Raw genomic sequence first — 13,792 nt, forward strand, 5'->3', positions numbered from 1 at the left:
GCATCCGGGTTGCCAGCTCTGCTCTAGTTACCACAGCTGCAGCTACAAACGTGCCGGATAAAAAATGTCTAACGTTACGAAACCTAAAAGACCTCGTTATGAATCCGAAATACGCAAAACATCTCTCATGAAGCATAAACATAATTAACAGAAAAAAAAACTTACTGTGTAGGACTCGTCACTTGCCATTGGAAGCTCCTTGTAGCAGCCTACGTTACTGCTGGATCCTGCAGCCTAACGGTACGTTCACACGGGGCGTCAGCGTCAACGCTTCCCATTGACTTTGAATGGGTGACGTCAAGCGTTGCCGAAAAGAATTGTGGATCCGTCGGCGGCGCTTCACTGGCGTTGCTCGCGGCAGAAGTTGAGAATTTTTCAACTTCTGCCGCGAGCAACGCCAGTGAAGCGCCGCAGACGGAAGCGTCAGCCAATCAGGATCGCTCTATGCAAATACAGTAGCCAGGCGGCAGCCAATCACGGCAATGAAGCTTGTTGTTGAGTTCCTGTCTAATTTCATTGGCTGACGCTGCTATGACCATGGCGTCAGTGCCAAACTTCAGCCACGCCTCCCGTCAAGCGTTGACGCTGACGCCCCGTGTGAACGTATACCGTAACTGGCAACCTCGAGTCAGAGGGGAGGGGGAAGGGATACACCGCTCTACAGTAATTTGAAAGTGATTGCAGTACCAGTTTTGGCCACAATCTTACATACGGTTCCTTTAACAATGAGCTGAAAACTAAAAGAAAAGAAAAAAGTGAGAGAAAAAGAAAATGAGGGTAAGATATTAATCTATACATCAGTTACACAAATCTTGTCATGTTATGTTTAAATCAGTTTAATAAGAAATGTTAGGTAATGCAGGGTCCAAAGATAAGACGGCAAGTTTTAAAGTTGAGACACTCACACACAGATAAAGCATATTTTAAAAACTTTTTTGTATAAAATGTATATTTATTTGCAACAGTTATGTTAACAGCAATAAGAAATTTCTGTCATAAGAACAGCTCAGCTGATGGACACCGCACTGCATTGTCATGGGAACAGCCCAGGTGAAAATAATGAGGAAATTACATTGTCTTTCGTTGCTCTCTTCACCAAGTGCGATCCAAACGGTTACATAATTGCACACAAGGGCCCTGCTCACTCCAAAGTCCCCACTTCAAGGGCTCTGCCGTCTGCCCTTCGAAGGGAGTAGGGTATAGGGAATTGCTCACGAGCAATAAGCATGTCCCAGCCGGGTTCGTCACTTATTGGGGTCCCCTGGAAACATGTCCTTTGTGTTCTGTTCTATTTGCAGCGCGTTTCTGTATTTGGTTGTGTTGTGAACTTTTGGAGCGCTTTTGCAGTGCTTACAGCTATACACCTATTTAATCAAAAACAAAGTTATACAGTAACGTTGTAAAATATTATTATACGGTGGCCGAGAGAGCTCCCGCAAATTAAGAAAACATCATCATTTTACAACACATGTGTGCTCCAAATACTCACAGTCACAACACAGAAACGTATTTGGTTGTGTTTTGACTGTGAGATTTGGAGCACACGTGTTGTAAAACTGATGAAGATGTTTTCTTAATTTGCGGGTGTTTTTTCAGTTTTCTTCAGTTGCAGCGTGTTGAGCTCTCTCGGCCACCATATAATAATATTTTACAACGTTAACTTTGTTTTTGATTAAATAGGTGTATAAGCATTAGAGACTTCTTTCAAAAACATTAAAAAAAAATCTTTGTGTGTGTGTGTGTGAATAATAATTGTAAAAAAAAAATGCAAGTGGCTACTAGTTCCTTATTGAGGTATAAATGTTAAAGCGGCTTGCCACCTGTACAGTGGCAAGATCGCAGCAGATATGTAAAGCCGACCACACATTTCTTCAAATAAAGCCTTGACGACGTATCTCAGGTCTACTAGATGTCAACTGCTAGACAGATATATCAGAGAACTAGCTGACCCAGGCATTGCTCGTTTTCGCAAGACATTTCCAGCGGCGTCGGAGCGCAAAGGAGGAGAGAGGCAGCAGCATCAGTAATCAGACTACAGGACTCTCTACCTCCTCAGCTCCCTCCCAACCGCACGGCTAAGGCGGATTCAACTGCAGCACTGGGGGAACGTATCGCTGGATGTGGGTGAAGACTGTGTGAATGCGCCTGTGGGATAGCGAGATCTGCTCATCCTAACCCTATGCGCCTTAAGAACGCTTCCCAATCTGGCGGGTTCAGGACCGAGGCAGGTGTAGCGGCGAGGGCGCATCCATGAGCGTCTTCTCCCGGGACGGCATGTTTTTAGTTTAACCGGATTTGTTGAACAGACTGGGGAAGAGGAAAGGCGAGTTCGGAAGTTTTGATGCATATGATCACAACCACCATGATTTTTATGATTCTCGGTGCTTCAGTTGTCATGGTAAGACCTTTAGTCTGTCTAAGCACTTCATAATTGTGAATTTCTGTCATTTTCTAAGTGAAATCGGGGCTTAATGAGAGCGTGGACCGCTGAAAGTCCATTTAAAAATCTCATTAAGACAGCACAACCGTACTTGTGTGTATTACTGGCTGATGTGGAAATGTAATGTGTATTTTCCCCTGCAGTGGTCACAGTACCAGGTCATGTAGCGGTTGCTGTGTTCCAATACTGCTTGTCATGTCCCGGTTGACTCGAATGGTTCTTTGCAGGCGATAGCGTGTTTAATGGACATGAACGCACTCCTGGACCGCTTTCACAACTACATCTTACCGCATTTACGAGGGGAAGACCGCGTCTGTCATTGCAACTGTGGAAGGTAAAAAACAACCCAAACGTTAATAACGAATTGCATTCTAGCACGAGATCCCAGAAATTGACAGGTTTCCCATCTATTACTAACAGCTCAAAGGCCTAAGCCATTCTCCAGCCCCCGAAAAACAGTCTTTTCCATTTCATCTCATTTATCCAAATGGATATTGTCACATTAAGGCCGTATATGTGTATTCGTGGGGTTTGTGTCATAATTTGGGCGTAATTCGAATGGTTTATTGATACTGAGCAGATGCTGTTGCTTTGCGTCGGTGTTTCAGTATGAGAATTCTCCTTGATTTTTCTGCTTGTATTTTTTCTTTTTTTTCCTTTCTGCGTATCAAGGTGTGATTTTTCTCCAAGCACAGCCAGAGATGTTGTTCTTTTGGGCTCGTGTGTTGGCCACACAATTACGTTAGTATTATTGAAATAGAAATGTGATTTTAATGCAGAAGGAATACAGAAGGTAGTATATTGATATAATGCAGTTTTGTGATGTTTAGTGTACACAAATTTTAATATTTTATTTACATACAGATAGTCTGTATTTTATATATTCATACAAGACTAATATACACCATCTATTTATTTATTTATTTGTTGATTTATTTACATAGGCTACATATAGTCTATTTTGTATTTTATTTAGACCTACAAGGCTAATATACCCCATGTTTTTTATCCATTTTCAATTTCTTTTTTATATTGAATAGTACTGAAGCTTGACTTTTGGAGAACAGTTTCTGTTCAAGCTACATCTGTTGATTATAAGTTGTTGATGTAAAAACATCTGAGGGTAGTAAATTAGGTCAGATCATAATTGTTCTCAATAGATGTGCATGTTTTAACACCTTAAAACTGTTAATCACAGGTTTAACTTCATAAATTCATGTATACCATTTCTCTTTCCAAACATAGAGTATTCTGTTAGGACCAAGAGCATTATAAATGGGTCATGGTCACTGAAAACCTGCTGTCCTTGATATTTGCAGAAACAAGGCATAAAACTTTTTTCATGCATGAAACGTAAAACCAATTTATAGATAAACAGAGATACCGCATTGTCATGATTTGCGTTGATCATTGTCATTAATAGACATTCTCTGTGCATCAGTGTCAATCTGCTCATAAAGTCTTTTGACATCTGTATATTTCTGCCTATCAATATCAAATGTCAAACTTCCTTCACATTACATGAATCAATATCTGTATGGCTAAATGTTGCCACTGTTATAGTTGTTTCCTCTTAACTCTAAAAAATGAGAGTTCAAACTAATTATTGGACATTTTTAAACTCACGTGCAACATAGTAAAACAAACATAAGTACATTTATTTGACTTTTGAGGCGTTATGTTGCATGTAAGTTACATCCAAACTTAAACTTATGCCTGAATTAGTACTACACAACAAGAAATCAGCTATCATGTGTCATTTTTACGTTACAAAACCAGATGAAGTTACCCCTTAAGACACTTGCTTATAATTCTGTTGAATTATTTTCCCATAGACCTCCATAAACATCACAAATACAACACACACACACACAAAAACTGCATTATGTGTAACAGCTGTGTGCCAAACCGTATGTTTAATGCATGTGTTCCAAGACAACAAGCCCAGCTTGACTGAGCTCAGTTGGATCCACAAGTAATATCAGTATAGAAAACACATTTTTTTCCACCCTGCTGAGAGAGTTATTAAAGCAATCTTTTGTGTAATAATATGTCCTCAATGTCTATCTCCTCATTTATTGTTTTCCTTTCTTATTCTTTCATGTCTGTTTGAATGTAAACCTCTAAACAGAGTTTTTCCCTCTCTGCCTTAGGCATCATGTTCACTACGTAATTCCATATGATGGAGACCATTCGCTCGTGGACTCGTCTGAGAATTACTTTGTGAGTGACAGTGTGACCAAACAGGAGATGGACCTCATGCTGGGGCTGTTGCTGGGCTTCTGTATCAGCTGGCTGTTGTTGTGGCTGGATGGAGCTTTGCACTGTGCTGTGAGGGCCTGGAGAGCCAGTCGCTATTATGGTGAGTGGGAAGAACATTGTAACCAAGAGTGTATGGAGAGCATACATGTAGATAGATGTAAAGGACAAAGGATATGCTTGTAGGGTATGCAGACCAAGATTTGGTTACTGAAAATTTAAATAGAGCTTCTAAAGAGTAAGTGAGTGTTCATGCATTTCTTTTTATGCATCAAAATCATGTTTTCTTCCCTTACGTGACAATTTATTTAATGTTATGAAGAGACATTTTTACATTTGTTTATTTGTTGCCCTTATGTTTTGTTAAGCGTGATAATTTTGAGATTGAACGTGGTTGAGTGTTATTTCCTTGCTCAATAAATGCCATGTTTTATGTGCTAGATTTAAATGGATGTATTCAGGTACTAAAACTGCATCTTAAAAACAAAAAAATTGACGTCAAACACTTTACTGTGAAGAACAAGTGCCTTAAATGTTAGTGACAACATGAACACAGCTTGTGCTCATACAGCTAATAAAGTACATTAGCTGTGTCTCAAAAGAGTAAAATACTCAAATTAAAACAATGAGAGTAAAAACTGTAAATATATAAATGTTTTTTTGTTTTTTTAAATAATATACAGTACCAGATCAGCTAATCTCACTAAGTGATTTGCAGTTGGTGTGTTAGAGTGATACTATACATGGATTTGTATGGGAGTAAATCCTTATAAATTTCTAAATCCTTTTTTAAAATGTGTCCCACTGTATTGGTTTTATGTTAATAAACATGTCTTTTTCCAAACACTCCCAAAATTCAATTTTCTGTCCCCAAACATTTACACACCTCCATTTTTCATTTTCATCAGCTGTCAGCGCTCTCCTTCTGCCCTGTTATTATCACACCCAGTAATGAATGTATTAAGATGAAGACTGTGGCTGCAGAAATTAACAGCAGGTTTGCACTCAATGTAACTGAATCACTGGCAACACAGCAGTTGTTTATAACAGTTGTCTGTGGTCCTTTGAGAGTAAAGAGGTACAAAAGCTGTGGCAGAATATGTAAATAGTGCTTTAAAATGGAATGCTTTTAGTTTTAATATGATTAGTGTTCATCGGATGAACTTATTGGAGGATAGTTATTGTGGTCCAAGGAGAATGATATATAAAAAAAGCTTTGAAAGAAATATATATATATATATATTTAGAGAGAGAAAGAGAGAGAATTCCAACACACCGTTATTACAATTATTATTTATACAGTCAATTCCTACCTGAGAGAATACAAAATATTCACATACAATTCATATCAAATACACATCAAATCAAAAATCAATACACATTCAAATCAAATCATTTAAAAAATGTACAAACTGTAAACTCTCATTAATAATTTCACACAGAGCCCCCTTAATCAATTCGAAAGACATAAGATCCCCCATTGCCTTATAATACCGAAAGTCAATAAATATTCTGGATTTCACTCGGTTAAGAAACACAATTTGTAAATTGCTACTTGAATGTCGTTCAATAATTTTTTTCCCTAGTATCATAAATTGCCTTTTTTTTGCTTGGCCTAATATGAAATTTAGCAATTGGCAACAAAATCGATGTCTCCTGGTGTATTCAAAACCACAATAAGCATTTCCAATGATAAAAAGAGAGATAGGGATTATAAAGTGTCCACTGCTAACAAGGGCTTGTTAATAAAATAAATAAATAATAAGTATGTGGAAATAAAATGTGTAGGCTATTTGAGTTTAGAATTATCGTATAATATCACCTGTACAGTATATCTTAAAGCTTCCACTAAGAAAAAAATAAATAAAAATTTGAACATAGAACATAGACCACGCAATGCACCAGTTGACCAAACAGGATTCCAGAGCGCTGTGTACAAAATATTATTACAGTTCACCCAAAAATAAAAATTCTGTTCATTACTCACCCTCATGTCATTCCAAACCCATAGGAGTTTGGTTGATCTTTGAAACACAAATTATCTATCTGTTTATATGTGAATAAAAGCCTATATTAAATCTGTTCATCATATAAAGCGATCGTATCTCTTTACAAGACTTGGATTAAACCGCTCAATTCATATGGACTCATTTTATGACGTCTTTACTACCCTTTTGGATCTTCTAAGTTTTGGTTACAATGACTTTCATTGGAGGGACAGAAACCTCTCTGTTTTCATTACAAATATCTTAATTTGTGTTTCAGAGGTTAACCAAAGTCTTATGGGTTTGCAGCGACATGAGGGTGAGTAAATGATGACAGAATTTAAATTTTGGGTGAACTATCCTTTTAATTCAGCCCACAAAGAAAAAAATATTTTCTTACTTTGATAAAAAAAAAATTTTGGTAGCACAAACACAAAATGGTATCTCCATATGATATGACCTACTGAAAAAATACTGGGGATGCCCCTCTAGTAAAGCACACCACAGCTGTGAAATTGTGACGTTGATGGCAGGTCAGCATCATTTAGCCTCACCAAGATAGGGAGTGAAGGTGAGGTTGATGGAAAGGAAGGTGGGAGAGAGATGCTGTCATGCCCCCACCCCCACCAGCACGCACACACACACACACACACACACACACACACAGAGAGAGAGATTTGCACCCTTGCACTGTGCGAGTGCTATAAATAGACAAAGAGCAGCTGGAAAGAGAAGGCAAGTTGGTGAGACGTGTAAGCGTGCAGTCATACACACACACACACACACACACACAATACAGTGCACTGAAGCACATACCTTGAATCTTTGAATGTTTGCTGTTATTCTTTACCCCCTAATCAATTTCGGCTCAGGAGTGATATATCTGCTAATTTATTTAAATTGTAATAATGTATAAATAATATTTTATATATTTCGCTTTTTCATTTAAAAAAATATATATTTTTTTCACATTTTAATAATCATTTTCTGGTCAGATCAGGATATATCTGAGAACTGATTTATATTGTAATAATGAAATATTTACTTTTTCATATATTTAAATTATGAATATGTATACATATTTTAATAATAAAATATTTTATATATTTAGCTATATATATTACAATAATTTTATTTTCAGACAAGAAGTAATATATATGATAACTGATTTATATTGTCATAATAAATGTTGTATATATATTTTTTTCATACATTTTACAATATGTACTTAATACGTATATATATATATATATACAGTGAGGAAAATAAGTATTTGAACACCCTGCTATTTTGCAAGTTCTCCCACTTAGAAATCATGGAGGGGTCTGAAATTGTCATCGTAGGTGCATGTCCACTGTGAGAGACATAATCTAAAAAAAAAATCCAGAAATCACAATGTATGATTTTTTAACTATTTATTTGTATGATACAGCTGCAAATAAGTATTTGAACACCTGAGAAAATCAATGTTAATATTTGGTACAGTAGCCTTTGTTTGCAATTACAGAGGTCAAACGTTTCCTGTACTTTTTCACCAGGTTTGCACACACTGCAGGAGGGATTTTGGCCCACTCCTCCACACAGATCTTCTCTAGATCAGTCAGGTTTCTGGGCTGTCGCTGAGAAACACGGAGTTTGAGCTCCCTCCAAAGATTCTCTATTGGGTTTAGGTCTGGAGACTGGCTAGGCCACGCCAGAACCTTGTTATGCTTTTTACAGAGCCACTCCTTGGTTATCCTGGCTGTGTGCTTCGGGTCATTGTCATGTTGGAAGACCCAGCCTCGACCCATCTTCAATGCTCTAACTGAGGGAAGGAGGTTGTTCCCCAAAATCTCGCAATACATGGCCCCGGTCATCCTCTCCTTAATACAGTGCAGTCGCCCTGTCCCATGTGCAGAAAAACACCCCCAAAGCATGATGCTACCACCCCCATGCTTCACAGTAGGGATGGTGTTCTTGGGATGGCACTCATCATTCTTCTTCCTCCAAACACGTTTAGTGGAATTATGACCAAAATGTTCAATTTTGGTCTCATCTGACCACATGACTTTCTCCCATGACTCCGCTGGATCATCCAAATGGTCATTGGCAAACTTAAGACGGGCCTTGACATGTGCTGGTTTAAGCAGGGGAACCTTCCGTGCCATGCATGATTTCAAACCATGACGTCTTAGTGTATTACCAACAGTAACCTTGGAAACGGTGGTCCAAGCTCTTTTCAGGTCATTGACCAGCTCCTCCCATGTAGTTCTGGGCTGATTTCTCACCTTTCTTAGGATCATTGAGACCCCACGAGGTGAGATATTGCATGGAGCCCCAGTCCGAGGGAGATTGACAGTCATGTTTAGCTTCTTCCATTTTCTAATGATTGCTCCAACAGTGGACCTTTTTTCACCAAGCTGCTTGGCAATTTCCCCGTAGCCCTTTCCAGCCTTGTGGAGGTGTACAATTTTGTCTCTAGTGTCTTTGGACAGCTCTTTGGTCTTGGCCATGTTAGTAGTTGGATTCTTACTGATTGTATGGGGTGGACAGGTGTCTTTATGCAGCTAACGACCTCAAACAGGTGCATCTAATTTAGGATAATAAATGGAGTGGAGGTGGACATTTTAAAGGTAGACTAACAGTTCTTTGAGGGTCAGAATTCTAGCTGATAGACAGGTGTTCAAATACTTATTTGCAGCTGTATCATACAAATAAATAGTTAAAAAATCATATATTGTGATTTCTGGATTTTTTTTTATAGATTATGTCTCTCACAGTGGACATGCACCTACGATGACAATTTCAGACCCCTCCATGATTTCCAAGTGGGAGAGCTTGAAAAATAGCAGGGTGTTCAAATACTTATTTTCCTCACTGTATATATATATATATATTAGTAATAAAATATTTTAGAAAATCTTTTAGATTTGCTTTTTATGAAAAACATACCTCTTTCTTTTGTTTAAACACAAGACCTTTGCCCATAACTGCATTAATATCCAGCCCTCCATTGAACTCTTCTTCCTTTCTTTTGATCCAGCTTTAAGACTTAAAAAAAACCTTATTCACCGCCTTCCTCTGAATACCCTTCACGACAGTCCTTGTAGATGGCATACCCATGGAATGCTATAAATAACCCCCCGCTCCCCCATCGCCTCCCTTTCACACACACTGACACACTTCCAACAGGGCTAGTTGTGAGGGGCGGGGCTGTCTGAGGAACTCTCTGTGGTTTCGTTATACCTCCACCCCAGCCTCCATGTCTGGACCCACATGCTGTTTCCATTAACACGTTGTGTAGACATGCCGGTTCATTGTAAGATGTACATTTTCTTTTTCCTTTTCTTAACCATCTCATTAGCTTAGCCATTAAGAATGTATAGAACACCACAGTTTGACAGATGCTAACGCGTTTTTCTCTGTGCCGCTCACAGATACCCCTTCCTGGTCGTGGTTGCCACAGTTCTGCAACCTTCGGGACCTCCGTAGACGCGCACAGCTTCGGCAACTGGAGGATTCCAGCGGAAACATGGTGCACATCAAGCAGAAGCTCTATCACAATGGTCATCCCAGCCCCCGTCACCTCTGACTTTAACAGCAGTTTCCCCAAAACTGCTCCATACCAGCTGCTGCCTCAGAGACCCACTTTAATTGTTCCACTACATCTTTTAGACCTTCAAGAACCACTCAAGTATTTGCCAAAAGAAGAAAGAAGATTATCGTTGCCAATATGCTGATCTGTTTCCACGTTCGCCACATTTGGCGAGTGGTTTAGAAAGGTTTTTTTTTTCTGTACAGGCATTTTATTTTCAATTGCTGATTCTAGGCATGCACTTTTAGAATGGGGGAGGATGCAAGAAATGGTTTTATGAGACAATGGGAGTCAATTCGTGTTTATTCCTTGCTTTCCCCTCCACCTTTTTTAGCTTTTTCATCAGGATATGACTTTTTGGGAGGGGGGGTGATAAGCGGTTGGGGTGGGAGGGCGGAGGTCATGGTTTTGTGATGGTATAGTTAGAGATTAATGATCATGTAAATAGTTATACATATTGTTTTATGGGATTTAAATGGACACAGGAGTAGGAGGTAACTGTAAAAAAAAGAGGGAAAAACATAAAGAGGAAAGAATTTTGAATGCAGATGTGATATGTGAACTTTTTGGATGGATGAAAAAGAGATCACTCTAAAAAAATGATTGGTTAGCTTTGTTACTACGTGAAATAAATGAATGTATTAATTTTATCTGTAAATAAAGGAGAGTGCAGGAAGCTTGAAATGAGCGGTCAGGGCTCTTTTTGCTGTTTTGAACGTCATCTGTCATATGTGAGAGAGCCGCTAGCACTTTCCTTGTCTTCCCTACACTGTGTCCAATAGCCCTTCCAGGTCTGCGTTTAAACTACTCCATACTCAAACAAGAACAACCAGCCTGCCAGCACAGAGAGTCCTGACCCAATTTTCTCTTCCTCTTTATGTCCAGACATTGCTGTTGTGAAGATAAAATGTCTGTTTTATTAAAAGTGCCATTGAAGCACAACAGTGACCCCTAGTTTTGGGATGTGTCATTTCTCAACGACTGAAGGTGGACAATCGCATAACACCTATGCATAACACCCTTGCTTGCTGAGGGGAAACGTACACAGTCCTACTAACTGTTCCATTGCTAATCTAAAAACAAAATAGTAATATTTAGGATATTTATTTATACTCGTTAAAAAATAGAATGTTAAATGAAATATTGAATGCAACCAAAACCTGTGGTAACATGAATGAAACTCAAGAGAACTGCTGAGTTTAATAGAGATCTAATGCTATATTAGTGGGAAAAAAAGATGATGAGGAAGTAATAGATACACTTTTAAGAACAACTTATATAAATTTAGGCTATCTCCTAAAGAAAACAAATATACAGTAAGTGTACACCAGTCAAATATATATATTATGCTCACCAAGGCTGCATTTACTTGATCAAACATGAAGTAAAACAGTAATATTGTGAAATATTATTATCTGTCACATGATCCTTCACAAATCATTGTAACATAGCCTACTTATTTGGTGCTTAAGAAACATTTCTTATTATTATCAATAAAAAATGTTTTTGCTGCTTAATAGTTTTGTGGAAAGCAGGCAACTATTCAAACATTTGAGGTAAGATCAAAAAGAAAGAAAGAAATACTTTTATTCATCAAGGGTGCATTAAATTAAACAAAAATGACAATAAAAACATTTACATTGTTACAAAAAATATATATTGTTCTTATTAACTTTTCATTAATCAAAGGATGTACCACAAAAATATTCAGCAGGAATACATTGCATTTTAAATATTTTAAAATTGAAAATAGTTATTTTAAATTTTTGTAATATTTCATAATATATAAAAATTATAATTTTAAATAACCCCACAAAGATGGCAATATCCGAAATCCTTGTCCTTGCGGGGGCATTTTTGTTTGGTCCCCATGAGGAAAACAGCATATAAATCATACAGAATGATTTGAGTTTTTTTATTACTATTATTGTAAAACTGCAGAAAGTTTTCTGTGATGGGTATAGGTGTATGGGGATAGAATATACAATTTGTACAGTATAAAAATCATTATGTCTATGGAAGGTCCCCATAAAACATGAAAATCCAACATTGTGTGTGGGTGTGGTGTGGTGTGTGGGTGTGTGTGTGTGTGTGTGTGTGTGTGTGTGTTTCATTGTGAAATTAAATATTTGAATTGTTTAACTTGATTGAGGGCAATATTTAAATCACAGATTTAAATAAAATCCTTCTGTCTCATAAGGTCAAAAGGATTTGTTAAAAGCTCTTCTGGCAGAAGTGGGACTCGCTTGACAGATAACTACTCCACTTGACGCCTGAATAAGATTGCTTTTGATCCAGGAGTCACTGCAGATCTCTGGGTGGAAATGAGACAAGGCCGATGAACACCATCCCAGTTTTACCTTGAAGGGATGTTTAAATGCTTCTTCAGCCGTAATTCTTGATGTCTCTCGTACAAACAAGGAAAATCCCACTCAAGATCCATTCACATCCTGGGAACTACATAAACATAGATATAAATACAGGTAAGCAGGTTTTCTGCTGTGCCATGCACTGCGAGGTGGCAGGCTGTTAAGACAATGGCATTGTGCTCTGCTCCTATGCATTTATCTTAAAATGCTGTCAAGTGTGTTTTAAAATGCTCTCCGCTCCTAAAAGTGATGAGTATCAGAATAAATACCTTTGCATTTGGCATTTATTCTGCTGTGGATCAGCTACATTTTGTACAGCAAAAACCTGAATAATTGAATGGCTAATGTTTTCAGATGAGTTCAATTAAAAAATACTATAAGGTAAAATTTACAACATTTCAGGGTTCAGTATACAATTATGATTTAATCAGGTACTCTCTAAACTTAAAGGTTCACCCAAAAATGAACAATATGTCATTCCAAACCCGTATGTCTTTTATGAAAGTCAGTTTATGTCCAAAACAACACGGGAGACCACGGACTTTCATTATGGGGAAAAACAACAACAACAAAACCAAACAAATGAGTCACACATGAGGCATTTAAAAAAATATCTTGATATGACCAATAGGTTATGGTTTTAACTTCTGAATCATGAAGAATAAAGATGTCAGACATTTCATAATGCAGTATTATGAAGAGTATGGTAAAGTCCTGCTATAGTTCTCTTTGTTTCATAATGCCTATAATGTAAATTTAAATTATTTGGTTTAAGGCTGCTTCCAGTACCGATAGGTCAAGTTTTTACTGTGCAAAGCCTGACCCTTTGATGCTGTGGAGGAGTTGCTCCTTATATCATCTTATATGAGGTACAGATTGTGGCCCTTGAAACATATATGTTTTTTTGTTTACTCTATCAGCCACTTTTTCTAGAATTTCTTTTTTTATGGGGGATCGCACATGAAATGTATTAACATAAAATAAATTCAAATAATTTTTATTTATTTATTGGCCATAGAATAACAAATTTGCTTTCCATTTAAGTAAACCGTTCATAAAAGAATATTTAAATAATTTAAAGAACCTTTTTTCCCACAATAGAGAACCTTTTGTGAAACTGAAAGGTCCCATGGATGGTAAATGTTCTTCATGGAACCATAAATAC

The 13,792-nt window shown here is 37.6% G+C and overlaps 1 protein-coding gene across 4 annotated transcripts; it reads left to right on the forward strand.

Moving 5' to 3' along the window:
* Positions 1–1,810: 1,810 nt before the first annotated feature.
* On the forward strand, positions 1,811–11,211 carry tmem240a (transmembrane protein 240a). 4 transcript variants are annotated; one of them, XM_084428905.1, is made up of 5 exons: positions 1,811–2,398; positions 2,668–2,774; positions 4,594–4,802; positions 6,965–7,003; positions 10,101–11,211. In XM_084428905.1, the coding sequence occupies exons 1-5, from the start codon at positions 2,342–2,344 to the stop codon at positions 10,253–10,255; spliced, it is 567 nt and encodes a 188-aa protein (XP_084285031.1). In that variant the 5' UTR covers positions 1,811–2,341; the 3' UTR covers positions 10,256–11,211. The 4 variants fall into 4 exon arrangements, with proteins under 4 accessions (XP_084285031.1, XP_084285032.1, XP_084285034.1 ...); XM_084428907.1 differs by having other exon boundaries at positions 2,093–2,398; positions 2,584–2,774; positions 10,101–11,205; XM_084428906.1 differs by lacking the exon at positions 6,965–7,003.
* The last annotated feature ends 2,581 nt before the right edge of the window (positions 11,212–13,792 follow it).

Source organism: Rutilus rutilus, assembly GCF_951802725.1.
Source record: "Rutilus rutilus genome assembly, chromosome: 13".
NCBI classification, from domain to species: Eukaryota; Metazoa; Chordata; class Actinopteri; order Cypriniformes; family Leuciscidae; genus Rutilus; species Rutilus rutilus.